Source organism: Mesoplodon densirostris, chromosome 1 (assembly GCF_025265405.1).
Source record: "Mesoplodon densirostris isolate mMesDen1 chromosome 1, mMesDen1 primary haplotype, whole genome shotgun sequence".
NCBI classification, from domain to species: Eukaryota; Metazoa; Chordata; class Mammalia; order Artiodactyla; family Ziphiidae; genus Mesoplodon; species Mesoplodon densirostris.
In genome coordinates, this window is record NC_082661.1 from 147,293,368 (window position 1) to 147,318,657 (window position 25,290).

Genomic DNA, 25,290 nt, shown 5'->3' on the forward strand with positions numbered 1-25,290 from the left:
GCCCTTCTCAGTTCCCGATCCGTATGTCCAGCTGTCTAATGGACAGCTCCACTAATACCCCACAGATGCCTCAACTCAGCCTAAAGCTGAACTCATCTTCTTTGCAAAACTCTTCTTCCTTATGTATTCTCTATAATAATAAGGGTCACCATCATAAACCCTCTGACCAAAGCCAAAATTAGGAGTCCATTTGACTCCACTTCTGCCTTATCCACTAGGGCAGAGATTAACTCATCTCCTTAATACCTGCCTTGCCCCTCTTCCAAAGTTGTAGGATTTTTAGCTAGGTATAAGGGTATCAAGATTAAATACTGCATCTCTCAACTTCCCGTACAGTGAGGTATGGCCAATGACTAAATTCCAGTCAATGAAATGTAGGTAGAAGAGGTCAGTTTCCTAGAATTTGCCTTAGAGATAAGTTTCATATGCTCTTGGTCCCCTCTGTATCCCTTCCTCCCTCTTGCTAACTAGAAAAAGGATGCTGCCATCTTGGACCATGAGGCAAACTTGGGAGTGAAAGCCTTGTAATGTGGAGCCACAAGATAGAAGGAGCACACTCCCGGTACCACAAAGTGCTGTACTAGTGGTGAATCACCTGCCCAGACTTTTACATAAAGAGCTATACTTCTCTTATTTAAGCCACTGTCGTTTTGTGTTTTCTGTCACATACAGAACACCCTCATCATACAATGCTCTCTCTCACCTGTCTTTCCAAGCACTTGATAAAAGGGATAAGTTTTTTTGTTTGCAGATATTATCTCAAGACAATGAAGTAAAAAAAAAAAAGACATGTAAAGGACCAAGAAATCTACATAGGGCTTAACTAAATATAATAATTGTATTTCTCATTATAAATGAATGCACTTAACCTTCTAGTGTATATATGTCTCAAGGATTTGATTTGTCTGTCAGTTTCCCAGAGTATGATTATATCTGGATACACTGAGAAATTCAACCGTTTGGGACCTGAACAGGTAAGGACAAATTCAGTGTCGTTTAGTGAGGCCCTGATCAGCCAGCCTCTCTGTATGCCATTTTATCTTTTACTCTCATCATGATTAACTTGTACAATGTGGCAGATTGTATTTTCTAAACACGGCTACAATAATCCACTTGCCATATGGCATTCTTATAATGTGACTTTGATACTCCTCTCATCGAGAGATGGGGTTTATGTTTCTTCCACTTGAATGTGAGCAGGCTTGTGATGACAGCAGAAATCACATTATATGACTTACAAGGCTAGGTCATACAAGGCAATACAACTTCTTCCTGGTTCTCTTAGGACACTCACTCTTAGAACCCAGCCATCATGCAGGAAAGAAGCCTAAGCAGCCCACGGAGAGGAAGCAGTACCCTGAGCCCGAAGCCCCAGCTGAGCTCCTAGTCAACAGCCCCACCAACTTGCCACTAATGTGTCATCTGCAAAGTGGCTCCTCCAGGCCCCAGGTAAGCCACCTAGCTGTGCGGAGCAGAGATGAGCTATCCCCACTAAGTCCTGTCCAAATTGCAGATTTATGAGCAAAGAGATGAATGCTACTTAAAGCCAGTATGTTTTTTGGTTGTTTTCCATGCAGCAGTAGATAATCAGGATACATATTACAATGTTGGGTTAGGTTTTTCAAAACATGAAGAAGAAACACTTATTTAAGAAATCAGAAATCCTATTAAGATTGTGTTACCTTCACATTGCCACATTCAATGAGCTGTAGATAATCTCTGGAACCAGGTGCTGAAGTGATATATCCCAGAAATATCACTTGCTCAGAGCTATTTTTCAGTAGTTTTGAAACAGCAATAGCTTGAAGTTTCCTATCCAGGTCATCTCTGAAAAAAATGCAAAAATATACCTCTTTACTGTATTTGCAAAACAATTTTTAAAAAATATTAGGTACCTAACTAAGTTCCCAAAGAATATCTTCAAACACTGCACAAACCCAGAATAATTCCTACTGGGACACACTGACTTAATGTTATGCAAATGAGCAAGACAGCTATAGTGCTTCAACTGAGCAGGCTGACAAACTTGACCAAGAACAACATGACCTTTCCCCACAAATCATTTGGAGTCGAGTGGATATAAATATCTAAAAACAGCAATTGCTCAACTTTTCATCAGAAGAAATTATAACAATAATCTAAGACCTGGTCATCAGTATTACAGATAAAGATTAGTAGTTTTTAAAAAGAAATAGCAAGGAGTACCGGTAAGAGGGAGAATCCTAACATTCACAGGACACACCAGGTTTGTTAACCTACTCAGCTCCTTCAACTGAATGTTCCTGAAAGCCTCCCTGGCTCTCCTGGTCAAATACTGGCTAAGTGTGCTGCTTTTATCATGCTAAGTACTATAAGTGTGTAACTGAGACAATCAGGCAAGTACATCAAGACTCTGAGGGGTTTATAGTCAGTCTGTCTGGGGAAAAATAAGGACATCATATTTGCATGATCCAGCAAGAAAAACTGAAACCACTCTAGGTGTTTCAAACAAAGTGAATTTAATACAAGGGATTGGCTACTAGGTGATAGGAAGCCAAAGAGGAATCAGTGAAGCAACTAGAGTTTAGTAGCAGTGAGAAACCTCTACCACCTCTAGGGCTAGAGGGACAACAGGAAGAGGTGATATTCCCAGAGTCCACAAGCTAGTCCTAACTGGTGGGAAATGGTACTATGGAGGAGGCTACTTAGAAGGACCCAGGGCCATTGAAGGAGGAGTTGGAGCCACAGAAGAGACTTAGCTGCTGCCAGAGACAACAGAGAAAGAAGAGAGAGAGAATGAGAAGTACTCTGTCTCCTCCCCTCCTCCAGCCCTCCAGCCTTGCATTAGTGCGTCCCATTGGCTAAACCTACCCAGAAGCCAGAAGGCAACAGACTCTGGGAAATGTGGTTTCCTGCAATCTGTAGCTGGAAGGAAGCTGAACCAGGAATGGATCCAAACGTAAATAGGCAGCAGACCAATACAGGCACTTACAGAGTAAGACAGCTAATAAATGACTGTTAAGAAAAATCAATGACAAAGGAAGATAGAGGGAGATCACCAAGAGCTGAGAAGACTGGAGAAACCTCATTGAGGTAGGATCAGAAGACAGGACTAAGCTTATCCATTCTTATGTATAGACAGCTGAGCGCTATTAAAAGATGTCTCAAGAAACAGAAGAGTGAAAAGGATGACCATTTGCTAAACATCTTTGCCTAGATCCATTCCCAGCCCTTCTCTATGCCCTGGAGGCTGGTCTCTGCAGATTTCATCTCCTGGGCTTCCTTGTCTACTAATTTCCAGTGAGGTTTCGGTAGGAAGAGAGATAAATTGGAGTATTTCTTCGAGCTGCATTCCTCATGCCTGGTGGCCCCTCTTCTGGTTCCAGATCAAACGGGGCTCTGGGAACACTGTTTCCTCTACCTGTCCCTTCAGCCCTAAGGATGGTACTGATTCCCCACCATTACTACTGTCTGAGTACCTTAGCATCTCTTATCTGTTCCTCTGACCCTTCCAACATTGTGGTAAGTAGTCCCTTCATTAAGTCTGCAGTGAATTCTATTCCTTCTGACACACAACTGGGATTCAAACCCAATCTAGAGAATGCCAAAGTCACTGCACCACAGATAGAGCTTTCAAATATGTTTTAGCAATATATTATCAGAAAATAATCTGTGAATTTGGCTTTACATTTTCTCAGGAGATAAATTTTACCCAGTGATAATAATAAAAATAAAACCTATATGTATGTATGCGTATAAAGAAAGGAGGGTGAGGAATTAGGAGACAGGGGGAAAGAGAGAGATTGAACACGTTTTATGTTTTCTTATCTGTTCATATTTGATCAGCCCAATAGCCCTATGATGTGGGCTAGAAAAAATAATTTTATCTGATTTTCAGAGACAAGGGAACTGGAGCTCACTGAGTTTATCTTACAACAGAACCATAACTGTAACTACAGACTACAGGTTCTGTGCTCTTTCTTCTTTGTACAGTTATGCATGTTATAAGAAACAAACACGGTGATTAACTGGTGGCTCAGTTAATTACCTAAAATAATACCAATTTTAGTTATGGTGTATACCTAAGTAACTTCTAAGGAATGCTGGTATTTTCTGTTTATTGGTTGTAAAGAGATATTTGTGTCATCAGTAATTTTAGAAATCCCGTTGAATCAGCTAATAACATGCATAAGCATTCTGTAATTCATTCCTAATATGATTTCATGTTTATATGCCATAATCACTAGAAAATGAAATCACTATTTTTTCAGAGTAAGAATTTTTTATCTAATATTATAAAAACAAAGGCAAGCAAAAATATGCAGTGATGGCTTCACAAGTTATTTGAAGCATGAACTTTCTCATGTCACTTGTTGGGAGTGGACAGGGCTTCTAAAGAGTGAGACTGGGCTCCCCTGGTGGCGCAGTGGTTGAGTGTCCGCCAGCCGATGCAGGGGACACGGGTTCATGCCCCGGTCCGGGAAGATCCCATATGCCGTAGAGCAGCTAGGCCCGTGAGCCATGCCCGCTGAGCCTGCACGTCCGGAGCCTGCGCTCCGCAACGGGAGAAGCCACAACAGTGAGAGGCCCGCATACCGCTAAAAAAAAAAAAAAAAGAGTGAGACAAGAGCTAAGGCTCTAAGGGAAAAGGCTGCACCTGGCATTGTGCTTGGGACACAACAGATGCTTGATTCGTGTTTGATGAGTGACTTTTTTTTAAAGCTGCCCAATGTGCTTCACACTTAGAGGTGTCTGATTTGCTTTAATAATAATGGCCAGTATTAACTGAGCAGTTACTCTAGTCACATACTTTGCATGAGATAATATATCTTATTTAATTCCCTCAAGAATCCTATAAGTAGGATTATCGCTCCTGATTTGCAGATGGGAAAACTGAGGCTCAAGATAGTTAACTAACTTGGTGAAGGATACACCTTGACTTAGGATTCAAACCAGATTGTCTGATTCCAGGTTCTGGAGTTTCATGCTCTTCGCCATTAAACTATACTGCTTCCCTTCCCTTCCCTTACAGTCACATCTCCTCGACAGGTGCTAGCTATTATCATTACTGCTGTGGTTGTCATAATTATTATTAAATCAAGTGAGTAAGGTAGCAAGCAAAGGGTATGTTGTTAGTTACAGGGCTTTAAATATGTGGTTAACTACAATGAGATATCATCTCACACCAGTCAGAATGGCCATCATCAAAAAATCTAGAAACAATAAATGATGGAGAGGGTGTGGAGAAAAGGGAACACTCTTGCACTGTTGGTGGGAATGTGAATTGGTACAGCCACTATGGAGAACAGTATGGAGGTCCCTTAAAAAACTACAAATAGAACTACCATATGACCCTGCAATCCCACTACTGGGCATATACCCTGAGAAAACCATAAGTCAAAAAGAGACATGTACCAAAATGTTCATTGCAGCTCTATTTACAATAGCCTGGAGATGGAAACAACCTAAGTGTCCATCATTGGATGAATGGATAAAGAAGATGTGGCATATATATACAATGGAATATTACTCAGCCATAAAAAGAAACGAAATTGAGCTATTTGTAATGAGGTGGATAGACCTAGAGTCTGTCATACAGAGTGAAGTAAGTCAGAAAGAGAAAGACAAATACTGTATGCTAACACATATATATGGAATTTAAGAAAAAAAAAGTCATGAAGAATCTAGGGGTAAAACAGGAATAAAGACACAGACCTACTTGAGAATGGACTTGAGGATATGGGGAGGGGTAAGGGTAAGCTGTGACAAAGCGAGAAAGAGGCATGGACATATATACACTACCAAACGTAAAACAGATAGATAGTGGGAAGCAGCCGCATAGCACAGGGAGATCAGCTCGGTGTTTTGTGACCGCCTGGAGGGGTAGAATAGGGAGGGTGGGAGGGAGACACAAGAGGGAGGAGATATGGGGATATAAGTATATGTATAACTGATTCACTTTGTTATAAAGCAGAAACTAATAAAAATAAATAAATAAATAAATATGTGGTTAATAGAAAGTTAGAAAAGGTAATCCTTCCCTCCTCTTTTCCAAACAATTTGAGGGCTATCTTTTAGTCTTCTCTTCCCTCACAAGTCTATTCTTCACGTTTTAGAGGTCAGAGGGAGTTAAAGGGGGCAGGGGAAAAAAAGCAAAGGAAAACAGGATACAGTATACTCAACTGTTTCTTAGGTTGAGACCTTGCAACCTTTAAACACAAAAGTGCCTATTTTTTAAAAGATAAACCCAATTCAAGTGCAATTTAAGGTCAGCAGAATGATTTCTGAATGCCTATACTTGCAACCTGAAAATTGCTGGGAGAAACAGAAGGCGTTTCTTCAAACACCTTTTTACAGAGATGTGGACTGTCTCTACCATCCGTCCTCCAAACACCCTTCCCATTTCTAAGAAGACCAGCAAGAGTCCGATTAGCCAACAGTTCACATTAATTACATTTGAATGGTTGGTTTATATTCCTTATGCTCTGACTTATTTCAGAAAACAGTCAAGTACGCTTTCACAGATCCATGTAATACTGTGAGAAAAAGGGAAGTAATAGGAAAATGTGGGTAGCAGACATACTCATTTTGCTTACGTGAAACTTACAACAATGTTGGGTTCTGTCATACTGTAAGTTTCACCTAAACAAAACGAATATGTCTGCTACCCGTATTTTGTTTGTTGTTTTTCTAATGTTCTATACGTCACTGTAAAGCTCTGTGGCCTCTTGTGTCATTAATGTGGACAGGCCCATATGCTGTATTTTATAGCGCTAAGCACTTCACATTTGTGTTTTCAATTACTATTAGAGAATGTTTAGTATGGTAGAGTATAAATTATATACTTTTATCTTTGCTTTAACATATTGCTGGCATTATTCGTGATTTATTCAGTACTAAGTCACTGGTTGTGAATGTTATTCTTTGGGGATAAAATTCATTCCCCATTCTTCATGTCTCCTTGGAAGGGAACCGACTTAGAAGATCATCTCTGGCCTCTCTCCCTCTCACCCTTTACTTCTTGGGAGGATTTTTGTAATTAATTAAGTTTGTAAGAATAAACTGGGCATGCTTGTCTCAAACACTTCCTCACTCTTCTCCCTGGAACCTGCCGGTTTGCAGAAAGGGTGTTTCCTTCCCCACTAAGGGGAGAGTTTGACAGGGCAGACTCTGCCCCTGACAGGTAGGTCAGCTGCTTCGGGGGAGCCAGCATCATGTACTGTTGGGGGAATGTATTAGCAGGTCCATGTGGACACACTGAAGCCATGTTGTCCAAATACGTTTATCAGAATCAAAAGAGATATTTTGATCTTCCCGCCAGATTCCTCTGCCTACCTCTCAGTTGACTGAAAACATGAGGGAAAAAGAAATGTTATTTAATACCCTCAAATCCCAACAGTACTTCCAACTGGAGTAATCCTGTAGGAAAAGGGAATTTCATCTTTCTGTAGTCTGGTTTATCATGTGGTTTCAAGCACTTGCAGGCTCTGAGTTGGGTCTATTTAATTCCTAGCTGTGTGACCCAGATTGGACAAGTCTTCTAACCTTCAGTCTAGCTTATTTATCTGTAAAATGGGGCTATAATAGTACTAACGTTATACAAAATGAAGATCAAATACAATAATGCACTTAGCACAGCACCTGCTCAGTAACTGCTGGCTAACATGGCCATCATGCTGCCTTGTACCATTGTTAAGGACTGCCTGCATCTCAAAGGTTTCTATGCCTGATTTTTTTTCCTTTTTCTTTTTTTTTGGGGGGGGGCCACGCCACACGGCTTGCGGGATCTCAGTTCCTGGACCAGGGATTGAACCTGGGCCCCAGCAGTGAAAGCCCAGAGTCCTAACCACTAGGCCACCAGGGAACTCCCTCTATGCCTGATTTTTAAAACCAGCAACACAGAGAAAAATACTCTGGAAAAAACAAAGAAGAAGAAAGTAAGAAAGGTCAATGCATGGAAGTCAAAGTAATGTGTTAATAATATTTCTTGGCCTTTGTGTACTTCAAGAAAGACCAAAGAAACCCACTCGTGATTCCCAAAGTGGCTCACAACAAAATCCACCAGTTTGTCGGAAATGTTAACAGTCAGAGTGATGGCTGGTGCAATCTCGCCCTCTGGTGACGGAAGAAGGTGATGCTTTGATTTCACAATCCGGTATCTTGACAAAACCATAATCCTGTATTCGAACGGAAAGAAGCACATGCGTCACTATTGGTCCCACCATGTCATGCAAAGGGGACTAAGAATATGTGTTCAAGAAGGATGCGCACACTTCAAGCATCCCACTGAGGGGCACTGAGCAATAATGTGGCGGAGAGATATGGGGCAGTCTGCTGGACTGTTCATTGCATCTGGGCTATTCAGCACGTCTCACTGTGTCACCAAGCACAACACTATCAACTCTGTTTAATACGTGCTATGGAGGGCTTCCCTGGTGGCGCAGTAGTTGAGGATCTGCCTGCCAATGCAGGGGACATGGGTTCGAGCCCTGGTCTAGGAAGATCCCACATGCTGCGGAACAACTGGGCCTGTGAGCCACTATTACTGAGCCTGCACGTCTGGAGCCTGTGCTCTGCAACAAGAGAGGCTGCCACAGTGAGAGGCCTGCGCACCGCGATGAAGAGTGGCCCCCGCTTGCCGCAACTAGAGAAAGCCCTCGCACAGAAACGAAGACCCAACACAGCAAAAATAAATTAATTAATTAATAAAACAAAAATAAGTGCTATGGAAACACGAAAAGGGCAGAATTAGGCCACACAAACTCCATTTTACTAGCACTGTTACTCTGGCAACTTATCTGCATAAACAATTCTAATATTAATCAACGCATCTGAGAATGTACGACCTTGCCAGCCAGGACACAGAGCAACAATTTACAAAATTAGAAATTACAAATGGTCGAATAAAGATAGGAAAACCCGTTCCGCCTCACTCTAAGTCAAAGAACTACATGGAAAGGATGATCAGAGCTCAGACCTCAGGCTGCGCACACTGTCTGGCCTCCTCCCGAAGTTCCTCTGACAGAACCCTGCCTACAGTGATGATCCCTGAATGCACATGCCCAGCCTGTGCTGTCCCACTCGGCCCTCCAGGCTGCACACAAGCACCTATGGATGTCACTTGACCGTCCAGGGGCATCTTCAGTTTAGCACAATCCTGATGCTCACCTGGTCATTCCTGTCCCATTAAAGGGCATCATCTCCTATCAGGGACTCAGGAAAAACACCCTGGTGCTATCCTTGTCACTTCCAGCCCCGATATCTAAACCATCAGGAAGTCCTGTCAGCCCTGCTCCAAGATAGCTCCTGAGTTTGCCCCCTTCTCTCCATCTCCACACCTCCCACTGTCATTTCTCACCTGTGCTAATGCCTCTACCTCATCACCTGTCTCCCTGCTCCCACTCCTGCCCCCTGACCATCTGTTTCTCTAGGAAGAGCCGGAATGATCTTTCAAAAATGTAAATCAGATCAGATTGCTCCCGTGTTTACAATCCTCCAGTGGTTTCCTATCAAAACTGAATTAAAGGGCTTCCGTGGTGGCGCAGTGGTTAAGAATCCGCCTGCCAATGCAGGGGACATGGGTTCGAGCCCTGGTCTGGGAAGATCCCATGTGCCACGGAGCAACTAAGCCCGTGCGCCACAACTACTGAGCCTGCGCTCTAGAGCCCGTGAGCCACAACTACTGCAGCCCGCGTGCCTAGAGCCCGTGCTCCGCAGCAAGAGAAGCCACTGCAATGAGTAGCCCACGCACCACAACGAAGATTAGCCCCAGCTCGCCGCAACTAGAGAAAAGCCCGCGCGCAGCAACAAGGACCCAACACGGCCAAAAATAAATAAAATTAAATAGATAAATTTATTTTTTTTTAAACTGAATTAAATCAGTGCTAAGGATGGCTTATGGGACCCTGTAAGATCAGGGGCCCACCTTTGACCTCCTTTCTTACTAGTTCCCCCTCAAACCCTGTACTCCGGCACACCAAGACTGACCTGGCCTCAAGTCTTTACACTGGCTCCTCCCACAGCGGGTCCTGGGTCCTCATCATGAGGTCGGCAGAGAGACCTTCCTGACCACACTACCTACAGCAGCATCCCCTGCTGCCCCGCCCACCCAGCCGCTCTCCTTTTCTACACAGCACTTACCATTGTCTCAAATTATTTATTTCTGTGTGTCCATGGTTATTTCCCGTCTCTTCACACTATAATGTAAGCTCCATGAGGACAGCGTCCAGGACAGACACGTTTAGTGCTGTAACCTCAGCTCCTACACTAAATGGTTTATAAGAGTGAAGAATTGAAAGGATCCAGCAAAAGGGAAACCATTAAAACAGGATGGAATATGCATATCTTCAGCACCTCCTCATCCTCCAAGAGGCATAACTGGGACATATTCATAGGGCTAAGGTATAACAATATCAACTTTTCACTCCAAGCCCATGCTGCCTAGTCTTTCGGGGATAAGTTTGGGATTAATTCCGAAGGGACACTCACCCCCAAGTGTGATCCCTTGCACTTGGACCAAAGTCAGTATAGAAACCCAGCTTCTCCCCTAACCACATGGTCAGGTCATTGTTCCCAATGGGCTTAGAAGCATCGCTCTCCAAAATTGTTATGAAATCTGCACCTGTTCAGAAAAAAAAAAATGCACATGGTGATTAACCATAGCAATGTAAAAACAATTAGCAAAACTTGATTCTTTAATCCCCTGCCTTTACTTGTAAATCAAAAACCAAAGTAATTCCTAATGAGTTACTAAAGTGAACTGGTTCAAATGTGAGCTGTAAAATTTTTTACCATATTTAGAATGTAATTAAAACATGGGACACCTTGAGGAAATGTAGGAAAGGATAAAAACATAACTTTTCTAAATTTTCAAATATTAACATCGTTCCCCAAATTTCAAATAAGCTTAATACCTTTCTCAAATATCCAATTTATGTTCAGAAACAATAGAGTATACAGTAGTGTTTTATTCCTGGGCAAACACCTCCATTGTATTGACACAGAAGTAAGTTTATTCAGACACCCTGGTCAGATGTGCCCCAGAGGCCTGTAATCAAAGGACTAAGGGCCAGAGAAATTTCTTAATGGCATTAGAATCATACAGATCCTCAGCTATTTCTCAGGAGACTTGCTTATCATTAGGAATAACTAGAACAGTTTAGCCGTTTAAGTCTCTTGCTCCATTCTCCATGTAGTTGATCTAAGAACAACACACCCACATATTTTAAAGGATGCTTCATCCAAAGATGAGTACCCCAGGGCATGGAAACAAATAAAATTGGCCCTCAGGCTCTTGGAAGCAATTTGCTTTGCAAATGAGCATCACTCCAACCAATTCTGCCTTTTAATCTGACAATTTTCTGGTCCCCAACAGTGGGTTCCCAAGTGACAGGAGCCACCAGCAGGGGCATTTCCAAGAGTAAAGGCATGACAAGATTCTCCTGCAGATACCCAGTATGAGACTTTGTTCAGAATCAACTGAATTAATTGCTCTCAAGCAAACACAGATGTGGCTACAGAAGCTTAATCCTCCTGTAGCCACTCACCAAAGTAAAGCCTTTTTAAGAGATTAGTTTATGACCCAGCAAACCCTCCTCCTTGCTCAAGATAAACAAAACAGTAGGAGTTTCTCAAAACCTGGAAATAATTTCAGTAAGACTTACCTGTTTGACTGAGCAGTTGAGCTGATCTTTCTAAATTAGACCATCCTTCATTGTCAAAGCCAAACCTGAAAGGCCAGATGGCGGCAGAGACCTCTGTGGCTGGTGCCTGAGGAATTGTTTTAATGATAATTTAGGATGAATGAACAATGGCAGTTTCAGTGATGCACTCTCCTCCACCTCTTTCCACCAAAATTCATATTTCAGCAAAGGATATTTTTTAGGCATCTTCCCACAGGTAATGCATAATAATAAGGAGATATTTGCTAGGAGGTATTTTATAATCTGTGAATTTCTAGCTTAGGCTTGGAAGTTAGGAAGAATGTTTGGAAAGTGATATTTCTGATAAGCACTGTTTATAAAAGCAAAAAATTAGAAACAACCTGGCTGTTGTTTCAATAGGAAAAATAGGAAAATGAATAAAAAAACAATCATACATAAAATGGAATACTACACAGCCCTAATAAATGAATTAGGGCTACATAGTTCCATATGGATGAATCTCACCAGGATTATTTTAAATAAAAAATTAAGTTGCAAAATATATATGTCAGATGTTATTTAGATAAAGTTAAAAACATGGAAAAATACAATATCATATAGAGGTGTGTCATGTGTAGTAACAATACAAAGAAATGCATGAATATGATAACAAGCATATGCAGGAAGGGGTTACCCTTATATCAGAGAATGAGACCACAGAGGGATACACAGAGTCCTTTACCATATTTACAGAATGGTCTGTCAACTCTGCATTATACACGGTGTTGCTCCCCACTGCACTGGCAAGGCCAAGGTTCAGGAGCACAGCACCCTCTGAAGAGTCCTCTTTTGAGCCCATGGGCCCAGTCAGACAATGCAGTGCCCAGCCCTAACCATCTATTTCAAACTAATACCAACGGATCAACAACAGGGATCCTGTGAAAGAGTATGGCCAGATTAGACCAACTCTATCACCACAACTGAAAAAAACAACTCAAAGTGGAACATACAAGTTCAAGCTGAGAGAAGGGTAAGCACCAGCTCTTTGCATAGGAGGGTCACCACTTAACCTAAACGGCTCATTGTGCTACAGCAGTGAGGTGTGAATAGCATCTCCATGCAAGAAATATTACTCAGTTTACCGAATGTCCTATAAAGAGAACAGAACCATCAAGAGAGACTTTGAGAGGCATGATTATATTCATCAAGTTATAGCTTTTCACGTAACTACATACCTATGATTAACTCTGGCTCTCATCAATCCAAAACCTGTTATTCCCACGTCAGTAAATGCCACCACCCTCCATCCAATTGCTCAAGCCAAAACATAGAAGTCATCCTTGATTCTTTCCTTCTTCTCATTCAGTGTCATCTAATCCATCAGCAACTCCTATCAGCTTTACTTTCAAAATATATTCTAAGTCTATCCACTCCTCTCCAACTCCAGGGCCACGGCTCCCATCCAAACTTCCAGGGTCTCTCTCCTGGACAACTGAAAAAGCCTCATAACTTATCTCCCTGCTTCTACTCTACAATCCATTCTTCACAGAGCAGCCAAGTTAATATATATCATATTTCTTCATGCTCCTGCTTGAAATATTCTGGTGGCTTCCACTGCAAGAAAAATAAAGTCAGAACTCCTTTCTGTGCTTTGTAGGCTGTATATCCTATAAAATTCTATATCAAAACTTTTAATGACTTACCCCCTTTCCCAATTTCTTCTCATAGGTTTTATGCCGTAGTCCTAATCCCAACAATCCCACACTGACAAGCAGCCACAAAACCAAACAGAAACCAGAAATAATTGTTTAGAAGAAACTAAGTTTCTTTTTTAAAAAAATAACTTTATGAAAATATTGAATTTATTGGCCAAGATTTTATGCAAAGGGGCAATGTCTAGTTCCTGGGTTAATTTTCATGTGTGACATGCATATATAACCCATACTTTAAACTCAGGTTTCAAAGAAGCTTTCCTAAAAATGTTCCAAGAACCATGAACTAAAATAAAAATAAATCACAAATATATACAAGAAATAATATACAAGAAAGCAAGTCTCCATGAGCAGGAACCACAGCAAAAACACCCTGCTGAATCAAATGCAAAATACTTCAGATATTAAAAATTTTAGAACTGAATATAAAATAAGCATGCTTAACATGTTTAGAAAAATAAAAGAGGATATTCAATTGGATATCTAAGAAATATGAGATTAAATTAATGGGCAAGAAAATTTGTAAAGAAATTAAATAGACTTCTAGAAATAAAAATTATATAATAATTATAACAATTAAAATTAGAAACTCAATGGACAAGACAAAAAGCAGATTAGACAAAACTTAATGGAGAATTAGTACAAGGGGCAGCTTAAAAACAAAGGTAGAGAATATGAAAGAGGTTATGAAGAAGAGAATAAGAAGATCCAACACATATCTAACTGGAGTCAAAAAAGGAGAGAAGAGTAAGAATGGGAAAGAGGTAATATTTGCAGAAATAATGCTGAGAATTTTCCAGAATTGATAAAAAACCATGACTTCAGATTCAAAAAGCCCAAACACTCGCAAGTAAGGGAGGGGCTGGATTCACATCCAGATGTATTACAGTGAATCTCAGAACACCGAAACAAAGAAAAGTCTTAAATGCTTCCAGAGAGAAAAGCCACTGTATCTTCAAAAGAGCAAAGATTCTAGTTATTCCTTCTCAAAAGTAAAAAATGGAAGTCAGATGATAGGGGAATACTATCTTTAATGTTCTGAGAAAAAAATAACCAACTACTGAAAAAAAGAAATTGAAGGTATAATTTCCAACCTAGAAAGAGGAGGAGAGAGGAGAAGGATAAGACAAAAGGAAAAAGAAAACCCAATCAATGCAAAAGCAAGAAGAAAAAAGAGGAAAAATACACCTAGAGAAAGTAGAAAAAGCAAAAGCAAAGTAAGAGTATGGAAATAAATCATAACACAAGGGAAATCACAACAAAAATAAATTTCGTTTCAAGTTAAAAGACAAAGATTGACATTCTAGTAAAATCAAACAGTGGAGACAGTAAGGAGATCAGTGGTTGCCAGGGTCTGGAGGAAGGAGGGAAGGATGAATTGGTTGAGCACATTACCATGTTAACGACAGTGAAACTATTCTGTATGATACTGTATAGTGGATAAATGTCATTATACATTTGTCAAAACCCACAGAACACATAAAAAAAGAGTGAACTCTAATATAAACTGTGGACTTCAGTGAATAACAGTGTATCAATATTGGCTCATCAATTGTAACAAATGCACCACAATAATGCAAGATGTTAATAATGGTGGAAACTGAGGAGGTGGGAGTGTGAGCCAATATATGGGAACTCCACACTTTCTGCTCAATTTGTCTGTAAACCTAAAACTGCTCTGAAAAATAAAATCTATTAATTTTTTTTTTATAAAGCAGACAGTCGGGCTTCCCTGGTGGCGCAGTGGTTGAGAGTCCGCCTGCCGATGCAGGGGACACGGGTTCGTGCCCCGGTCCGGGAAGATCCCACATGCCGCGGAGCGGCTGGGCCCGTGAGCCATGGCCGCTGAGCCTGCGCGTCCGGAGCCTGTGCTCCGCAACGGGGAGAGGCCACAGCAGTGAGAGGCCCGCGTATCGCAAAAAAAAAAAAAAAGCAGACAGTCATTGCCATTGGCAGGGGGAGGGAGGGATGAACAGGCAGAGCACAGAGGATTTTTAAGGCAGTGACACTATGCCATATATTACAATGGTGGATATATATCATTATACATTCATCAAAAACCACAGAATGGGGGACTTCCGGGTAAGATGGCGGAAGAGTAAGACGCGGAGATCACCTTCCTCCCCACAGATACACCAGAAATACAGCTACACGTGGAACAACTCCTACAGAACACCTACTGAACGCTGGCAGAAGACCCCAGACCTCCCAAAAGGCAAGAAACTCCCCACATACCTGGGTAGGGCAAAGCAGAGAGATTCCCGCACAGAGGAGCGGTGCCGAGCGGCACTCACCAGCCCGAGAGGCTTGTCTGCTCCCCCGCCGGGGCAGGCGGCGCTGGAGCTGAGGCTCGGGCTTCGGTCAGAGCGCAGGGAGAGCACTGGGGCTGGCGGCGAGAACTCAGCCTGAAGGGGGCTAATGTGCCACAGCTAGCCGGGAGGGAGTCCGGGAAAACTCTGGAGCTGCCGAAGAGGCAGGAGACTTTTTCTTCCCTCTTGGTTTCCTGGTGCGCGAGGAGAGGGGATTAAGAGCGCCGCGTAAAGGAGCTCCAGAGACGGGCGCGAGTCGCGGCTGAAAGCGCGGAGCCCAGAGACGGGCGTGGGACGCTGGGGCTGCTGCTGCCGCCGCCAAGAAGCCTGTGTGCGAGCGCAGGTCACTGTCCACACCGCCCTTCCGGGAGCCTGTGCAGCCTGCCACTGCCGGGGTCCCGGGATCCAGGGGCGGCTTCCCTGGGAGAACGCACGGCGCGCCTCGGGCTGGTGCAACGTCACGCCGACCTCTGCCGCTGCAGGCTCGCCCCGCACTCCGTGCCCCTCCCTCCCGCCTGGCCTGAGTGAGCCAGAGTCCCCGAAGAGGCTGCTCCTTTAACCCTGTCCTGTCTGAGCGAAGAACAGACGCCCTCCGGCGACCTACACGCAGAGGCGGGGCCAAATCCAAAGCTGAGACCCAGGAGCTGTGAGAACAAAGAAGAGAAAGGGAAACCTCTCCCAGCAGCCTCAGAAGCAGCGGATTAAAGCTCCACAATCAACTTCATGTACCCTGCATCTGTGGAATACATGAATAGACAACAAATCATCCCAAATTGAGGAGCCAGGAGTCAGTGCTGTGCCTCTGAGGTGGGAGTGCGAACTTCAGGACACTGGTCCACAAGAGACCTCCCAGCTCCACATAATATCAAACGGCGAAAATCTTCCAGAGATCTCCATCTCAACACCAGCACCCAGCTTCACTCAACGACCAGCAAGCTACAGTGCTGGACACCCTATGCCAAACAACTAGCAAGACAGGAACACAACGCCACCCATTAGCAGAGAGGCTGCCTCAAATCATAAAAAGTCCGCAAACACCCCAAAACACACCACCAGACGTGGACCTGCCCACCAGAAAGACAAGATCCAGCCTCATCCACCAGAACACAGGCAGTAGTCCCCTCCACCAAGAAGCCTACACAACCCACTAAACCAACCTTAGCCACTGGGGACAGACACCAAAAACAACGGGAACTACGAACCTGCAGCCTGCAAAAAGGAGACCCCAAACACAGTAACATAAGCAAAATGAGAAGACAGAAAAACACACAGCAGGAGAAGGAGCAAGATAAAAACCCACCAGACCTAACAAATGAAGAGGTAATAGGCAGTCTATCTGAAAAAGAATTCAGAATAATGATGGTAAAGATGATCCAAAATCTTGGAAATAGAATAGACAAAATGCAAGAAACAGTTAACAAGGACCTAGAAGAACTAAAGACGAATCAAGCAGCGATTAAAAACACAATAAATGAAATAAAAAATACTCTAGATGGGATCAATAGCAGAATAACTGAGGCAGAAGAACGGATAGGTGAGGTGGAAGATAAAATAGTGGAAATAACTGCTGCACAGCAAAATAAAGAAAAAAGAATGAAAAGAACAGAGGACAGTCTCAGAGACCTCTGGGACAACATTAAACGCACCAACATTCGAATTCTAGGGGTTCCAGAAGAAGAAGAGAAAAAGAAAGGGACTGAGAAAATATTTGAAGAGATTATAGTTGAAAACTTCCCTAATATGGGAAAGGAAATAGTTAATCAAGTCCAGGAGGCACAGAGAGTCCCATACAGAATAAATCCAAGGAGAAATACACCAAGACACATATTAATCAAACTGTCAAAAATTAAACACAAAGAAATCATATTAAAAGCAGCAAGGCAAAAACAACAAATAACACACAAGGGAATCCCCATCAGGATAACAGCTGATCTCTCAGCAGAAACTCTACAAGCCAGAAGGGAGTGGCAGGACATACTTAAAGTGATGAAGGAGAAAAACCTGCAACCAAGATTACTCTACCCAGCAAGGATCTCATTCAGATTTGATGGAGAAATTAAAACCTTTACAGACAAGCAAAAGCTGAGAGAGTTCAGCACCACCAAACCAGCTTTACAACAAATGCTAAAGGAACTTCTCTAGGCAAGAAACACAACAGAAGGAAAAGAACTACAATAACGAACCCAAAACAATTAAGAAAATGGGAAGAGGAACATACATATCAATAATTACCTTAAATGTAAATGGACTAAATGCTCCCACCAAAAGACACAGACTGGCTGAATGGATACAAAAACAAGACCCATATATATGCTGTCTACAAGAGACCCACTTCAGACCTAGAGACACATACAGACTGAAAGTAAGGGGATGGAAAAAGATATTCCATGCAAATGGAAACCAAAAGAAAGCTGGAGTAGCAATTCTCATATCAGACAAAATAGACTTTAAAATAAAGACTACTAGAAGAGACAAAGAAGGACACTACATAATGATCAAGGGATCAATCCAAGAAGAAGATATAACAATTGTAAATATTTATGCACCAAACATAGGAGCACCTCAATACATAAGGGAAATATTAACAGCCATAAAAGGAGAAATCGACAGTAACACAATCATAGTAGGGGACTTTAACACCCCACTTTCACCAATGGACAGGTCATCCAAAATGAAAATAAATAAGGAAACACAAGCTTTAAATGATACATTAAACAAGATGGACTTAATTGATATTTATAGGACATTCCATCCAAAAACAACAGAATACACATTTTTCTCAAGTGCTCATGGAACATTCTCCAGGATAGATCATATCTTGGGTCACAAATCAAGCCTTGGTAAATTTAAGAAAATTGAAATTGTATCAAGTATCTTTTCCGACCACAATGCTATGAGACTAGATATCAATTACAGGAAAAGAGCTGTAAAACATACAAACACATGGAGGCTAAACAATACACTACTTAATAACGAAGTGATCACTGAAGAAATCAAAGAGGAAATTAAAAAATACCTAGAAACAAATGACAATGGAGACACGACGACCCAAAACCTATGGGATGCAGCAAAAGCAGTTCTAAGAGGGAAGTTTATGGCAATACAATCCCACCTTAAGAAACAGGAAATATCTCGAATAAACAACCTAACCTTGCACCTAAAGCAATTAGAGAAAGAAGAACAAAAACATCCCAAAGTTAGCAGAAGGAAAGAAATCATAAAGATCAGATCAGAAATAAATGAAAAAGAAATGAAGGAAACGATAGCAAAGATCAATAAAACTAAAAGCTGGTTCTTTGAGAAGATAAACAAAATTGATAAACCATTAGCCAGACTCGTCAAGAAAAAAAGGGAGAAGACTCAAATCAATAGAATTAGAAATGAAAAAGGAGAAGTAACAACTGACACTGCAGAAATACAAAAGATCATGAGAGATTACTATAAGCAACTCTATGCCAATAAAATGGACAACCTGGAAGAAATGGACAAATTCTTAGAAATGCACAACCTGCCAAGACTGAATCAGGAAGAAATAGAAAATATGAACAGACCAATCACAAGCACTGAAATTGAAACTGTGATTAAAATCTTCCAACAAACAAAAGCCCAGGACCAGATGGCTTCACAGGCAAATTCTATCAAGCATTTAGAGAAGAGCTAACACCTATCCTTCTCAAACTCTTCCAAAATATAGCAGAGGGAGGAACACTCCCAAACTCATTCTACGAGGCCACCATCACCTTGATACCAAAACCAGACAAGGATGTCACAAAGAAAGAAAACTACAGGCCAATATCACTGATGAACATAGATGCAAAAATCCTCAACAAAATACTAGCAAACAGAATCCAACAGCACATTAAAAGGATCATACACCATGATCAAGTGGGGTTTATTCCAGGAATGCAAGGATTCTTCAATATACGCAAATCAATCAATGTGATACACCATATTAACAAACTGAAGGAGAAAAACCATATGATCATCTCAATAGATGCAGAGAAAGCTTTTGACAAAATTCAACACCCATTTATGATAAAAACCCTGCAGAAAGTAGGCATAGAGGGAACTTTCCTCAACATAATAAAGGCCATATATGACAAACCCACAGCCAGCATCGTCCTCAATGGTGAAAAACTGAAACCATTTCCACTAAGATCAGGAACAAGACAAGGTTGCCCACTCTCACCACTCTTATTCAACATAGTTTTGGAAGTTTTAGCCTCAGCAATCAGAGAAGAAAAGGAAATAAAAGGAATCCAAATGGGAAAAGAAGAAGTAAAGCTGTCACTGTTTGCAGATGACATGATACTATACATAGAGAATCCTAAAGATGCTACCAGAAAACTACTAGAGCTAATCAATGAATTTGGTAAAGTTGCAGGATACAAAATTAATGCACAGAAATCTCTGGCATTCCTATATACTAATGATGAAAAATCTGAAAGTGAAATCAAGGAAACACTCCCATTTACCATTGCAACAAAAAGAATAAAATATCTAGGAATAAACCTACCTAAGGAGACAAAAGACCTGTATGCAGAAAATTATAAGACACTGATGAAAGAAATTAAAGATGATACAAATAGATGGAGAGATGTACCATGTTCTTGGATTGGAAGAATCAACATTGTGAAAATGACTCTACTACCCAAAGCAATCTACAGATTCAATGCAATCCCTATCAAACTACCAATGGCATTTTTCACAGAAGTAGAACAAAAAATTTCACAATTTGTATGGAAACACAAAAGACCCCGAATAGCCAAAGCAATCTTGAGAACGAAAAACGGAGCTGGAGGAATCAGGCTCCCTGACTTCAGACTATACTACAAAGCTACAGTAATCAAGACAGTATGGTACTGGCAGAAAAACAGAAAGATAGATCAATGGAACAGGATAGAAAGCCCAGAGATAAACCCACGGACATATGGTCACCTTATCTTTGATAAAGGAGGCAGGAATGTACAGTGGAGAAAGGACAGTCTCTTCAATAAGTGGTGCTGGGAAAACTGGACAGGGACATGTAAAAGTATGAGATTAGATCACTCCCTAACACCATACACAAAAATTAGCTCAAAATGGATTAAAGACCTAAATGTAAGGCCAGAAACTATCAAACTCCTAGAGGAAAACATAGGCAGAACACTCTATGACATAAATCACAGCAAGATCCTTTTTGACCCACCTCCTAGAGAAATGGAAATAAAGACAAAAATAAACACATGGGACCTAATGAAACTTCAAAGCTTTTGCACAGCAAAGGAAACCATAAACAAGACGAAAAGACAACCCTCAGAATGGGAGAAAATATTTGCAAATGAAGCAACTGACAAAGGATTAATCTCCAAAATTTATAAGCAGCTCATGCAGCTCAATAGCAAAAAAACAAACAACCCAATCCAAAAATGGGCAGAAGACCTAAATAGACATTTCTCCACAGAAGATATACAGACAGCCAACAAACTCATGAAAGGATGCTCAACATCTTTACTCATTAGAGAAATGCAAATCAAAACTACAATGAGATATCATCTCACACCAGTCAGAATGGCCATCATCAAAAAATCTAGAAACAATAAATGCTGGAGAGGGTGTGGAAAAAAGGGAACACTCTTGCACTGCTGGTGGGAATGTGAATTGGTACAGCCACTATGGAGAACGGTATGGAGGTTCCTTAAAAAACTACAAATAGAACTACCATATGACCCAGCAATCCCACTACTGGGCATATACCCTGAGAAAACCATAATTCAAAAAGAGTCATGTACCAAAATGTTCATAGCAGCCCTATTTACAATAGCCCGGAGATGGAAACAACCTAAGTGTCCATCATCGGATGAATGGATAAAGAAGATGTGGCACATATATACAATGGAATATTACTCAGCCATAAAAAGAAACGAAATTGAGCTATTTGTAATGAGGTGGATGGACCTAGAGTCTGTCATACAGAGTGAAGTAAGTCAGAAAGAGAAAGACAAATACTGTATGCTGACACATATATATGGAATTTAAGAAAAAAATGTCATCAAGAACATAGGGGTAAGACAGGAATAAAGACACAGACCTACTAGAGCATGGACTTGAGGATATGGGGAGGGGGAAGGGTAAGCTGTGACAAAGTGAAAGAGCGGCATGGACATATATACACTACCAAACGTAAGGTAGATAGCTAGTGGGAAGCAGCCGCATAGCACAGGGAGATCAGCTCGGTTCTTTGTGACCGCCTGGAGGGGTGGGATAGGGAGGGTGGGAGGGAGACGCAAAAGGGAGGGGATATGGGAACATATGTATATGTATAACTGATTAAATTTGTAAAATAAAAAAAAATAAAAAAATAAAAAAAACCACAGAATGGGGCTTCCCTGGTGGCGCAGTGGTTGAGAGTCCGCCTGCCGATGCAGGGGACGTGGGTTCGTGCCCCGGTCCGGGAAGATCCCACGTGCCACGGAGAGGCTGGGCCCGTGAGCCATGGCCGCTGAGGCTGCATGTCTGGAGCCTGTGCTCCACAATGGGAGAGGCCACAACAGTGAGAGGCCCACATACCACAAAAAAAAAAAAAAAAAAAAAATTAAGTGAGGGTGAGGGTGCAGATCCTATCTCATATGACCTGGTTTGAGGGAGAAAAACTGCTGAAAGGTTTTAAGCAAAAGAGTGATGGAGTCAGGTGTATATTTTAGAGATCTCACTCTCAGTGTGGAGATGGCCACACTGCAGAGAGGCCATTAGAAGACCAGAGCAGTAGCCTGATGAAAGATGGGAGGATCCACTAAGGAGATATGGTGGGGGATGGCGAGGGAGGGATAGATGCTTTAAGATAAGTAGTAGAATCGGCTGGACTTAGTACCAAGTGAGATGCAGAAAATGAGGAAGACACACAATTCTAAGATGACTCCTGGTTTCCAGCTTAGACGGTAGAGGGATAGACAGAGTAAACCAAGGCCTGGAGAAGGAAGGACATGTCTGGGTAGTGAAAACTACTGAGCCAGACTTGGACACACTGCATGTGAGACAACTGTGGGATGTGCCCAGACATCCTCTGGGGAAAGAGCCAGTGTGTCTCCATATGTGGGAATTTCAGTGCTTTAGGAGAAAACAGACATCTGAGGCAGATGTTTTAAGGGTTTCTTCCATCTTTTTACGTGAAAGGCTGGACCTGGCCATGGGAGAAAAGAGGTGTCAGGAAGAGTAGAGAGAGGGTCAGTGAGGACCAAGCACAGGAACCAGCACTTAAGCTCAAGACTGCTAACTCCTTGGGAGCCCCATGGCTGGAACAAGTCCCAAAGTACAGAGGATGCAGAGCTCCCCCAGGCTTCCCTCCTTTGCAGAGATTAAAGCTCTCTGCCTTGCTGCCAACACCGTCTCTCATCAAGGCCCTCTGGTCTCGTCCTACCCAGTGCCCAAAACTATAAGAGGGGGATCTGGAGGAATGCCATGCTTTCCCTGCCACTGAGGACGCTCTTCTTGGCAGGAATTCCTCAGCATGCCCACGCAGGAGCTCCCAGGACCTCTCACTTAGCTGTGCACAATCCTCAGCCATCCCTCATCTACCTCCCTGCAATCCTTCAGCGCTGGGGCAAATACCCCTCCAGCTCCGTCATCTCCAGAGTAGATCCAGTACTGTCCTACTGCAGTAATGTCCTGCAATGTTTCTGACATCTAGGGAAAGAGGAATATGAAACATCTGGCTGGTGCAGATCTAGCTGCTCAAACAGAGGAGGAATTTCTTCAACAATACTAGCCAATTTCTGGATTGCTTCCAAACCCAAACTCACCCAAATGCGTTAGGATCTGGCCCTGGATGGGGATGCCCACTCACTGCCCATCTGGAAACAAGAGAGACTTCTCCCAAAATCCAGGAACATGAGACTGCCAAAGGCAGCCCCTGCCAACAACCAGTTCGGTCTAGAAGCCATCACCCTGACTGCCTCACCAGACTTCTTCCCCTCAGGTCTACAGCAGGCACCATCTAGAATGAAAAATGGAAAAGGATCAGTTACATGGAAATTTACCCTCTATATTTAACAGAATGGTACCTGGCTTCAAGGAGCTTACTTCAGAAGAGGAGATGAGACCCAGTCCAAAGCAGAATGTGCTGGGAGATAGTCAGTGGGAGAGGTTATTTCAGGCAAGGCTAGATCGGGAACGATTTAGGGAGAACAAATCATTTTGGAATTTGACAACTGAAAATGCAGAAATTTATTGACTTCATTAAAGTGAAATAAACAGTATGAGCTAAAATATATGTACGAAAAGTGAAAGGTATGTTCAGGGAACAAATGCAGTCCACCTTGAGTGGAACACTATCAGAATACCAGGCTGCTTCTCCCCAGAAGAACAGGGCTCTCATCTAACCCTCTGTGTCCCCGGAGTGATAACAGTGCATCGCCTGAGCAGTTACCATGGGCCAGGCCCTATGTCCAGCCCTTTACATGAACTCATTTAATCTTCACAACCACTTTACGAGATAGGCTCCATTACTAATCCCATTTCACAGATTAAAAAACTGAGGCCCAGAGAAAACAAGTAACTTGCCCAAGATCATACAGCTGGTAAAGAGAACTTAGGCAGCACCTGTGTACTTTACTATACTATACTTCCCGGGACTGTTTAACCACGAGGTCTCAGTTTGCTGCATTAATGACTTCACATACAGAAATGTAACAACTGGAGAAAATGCTGGCAGGAGAATTTCTTTGTAGGAACAGAGAGCCTGCTGGGTAGATGCTTCATGACACTGAGAAGCCCTCTCCAGGATAGAAAGAAAACTTCGGGTCTGCCTGTGAGGGTGACAGGCCGATTTCACAAAGAGGAAGAAAGCCATTCTGCCAATAAAGGAGTGAGGGGAAGGAGAAGCAGAGCTGAAAGCTACAGGGATGAGGGAGAGAAGATGTGAAGACGGAAGGAGGCCAGGGCCTGGAGGCTAGGAGACAATCTTTGGAGAAGAGAGAAGCCTAAGCTGAATTTGCTGATTAACACTGCTTCATACTATAGTGGGTGACCCTCCCCCAAGACCCAGCAAATCTTCAATAAAGCTACCCCAAAAAATGCCTGGGATGATCAGACAGCCTGGGGAAGCTGGTGGGGAGTCAAGTTTTGTAAATGGGGCACAGTGCAAAAACAGGAAGGGACCAACAACTGGGTCACATAAATTTAAAACAGAGGTGAGAAAGAAGAAAACTCCAGTCGGGAAATGTAAGCAATACCCTGAATCCAGATCCTTATCAGGCTGTACCTGTGAAATTTGCTGCCTGAGTTTCTACTTCACGTTAGCGATTTATGAAATATAAAACATATACTAGCGGGGCTTCCCTGGTGGCGCAGTGGTTGGGAGTCCGCCTGCCGATGCAGGGGACGCGGGTTCGTGCCCCGGTCCGGGAGGATCCCACATGCCGTGGAGCGGCTGGGCCCATGAGCCATGGCCGCTGGGCCTGTCATCCGGAGCCTGTGCTCCACAGCGAGAGAGGCCACAGCAGTGAGAGGACCACGTACTGGAAAAAAAAAAAAAAAAAAAAACATATACTAGGGCACTAGACCGAGTTCTAAATGTTCTAATTAATATCAATGTCCCTCGACCAATTTACGTGCATGATGTTCCCTTGTTCTCACTAAACCCACTTCATGCCAAAATTGGGGCCAAGGGGG

At 42.4% G+C, this 25,290-nt stretch overlaps 1 protein-coding gene across 1 annotated transcript in view; it reads right to left on the minus strand.

The window, feature by feature from the left end:
* Positions 1 to 25,290, minus strand: part of CWH43 (cell wall biogenesis 43 C-terminal homolog) — a 45,301-nt gene that overhangs the window by 12,192 nt on the left and 7,819 nt on the right. Inside the window, 8 exon segments of the mRNA XM_060097117.1 lie at positions 1,683 to 1,827; positions 8,007 to 8,156; positions 10,468 to 10,600; positions 11,643 to 11,748; positions 13,325 to 13,404; positions 22,335 to 22,414; positions 23,421 to 23,504; positions 23,506 to 23,614. Of these exon segments, the coding sequence (XP_059953100.1) occupies positions 1,683 to 1,827; positions 8,007 to 8,156; positions 10,468 to 10,600; positions 11,643 to 11,748; positions 13,325 to 13,404; positions 22,335 to 22,414; positions 23,421 to 23,504; positions 23,506 to 23,614 (887 nt within the window).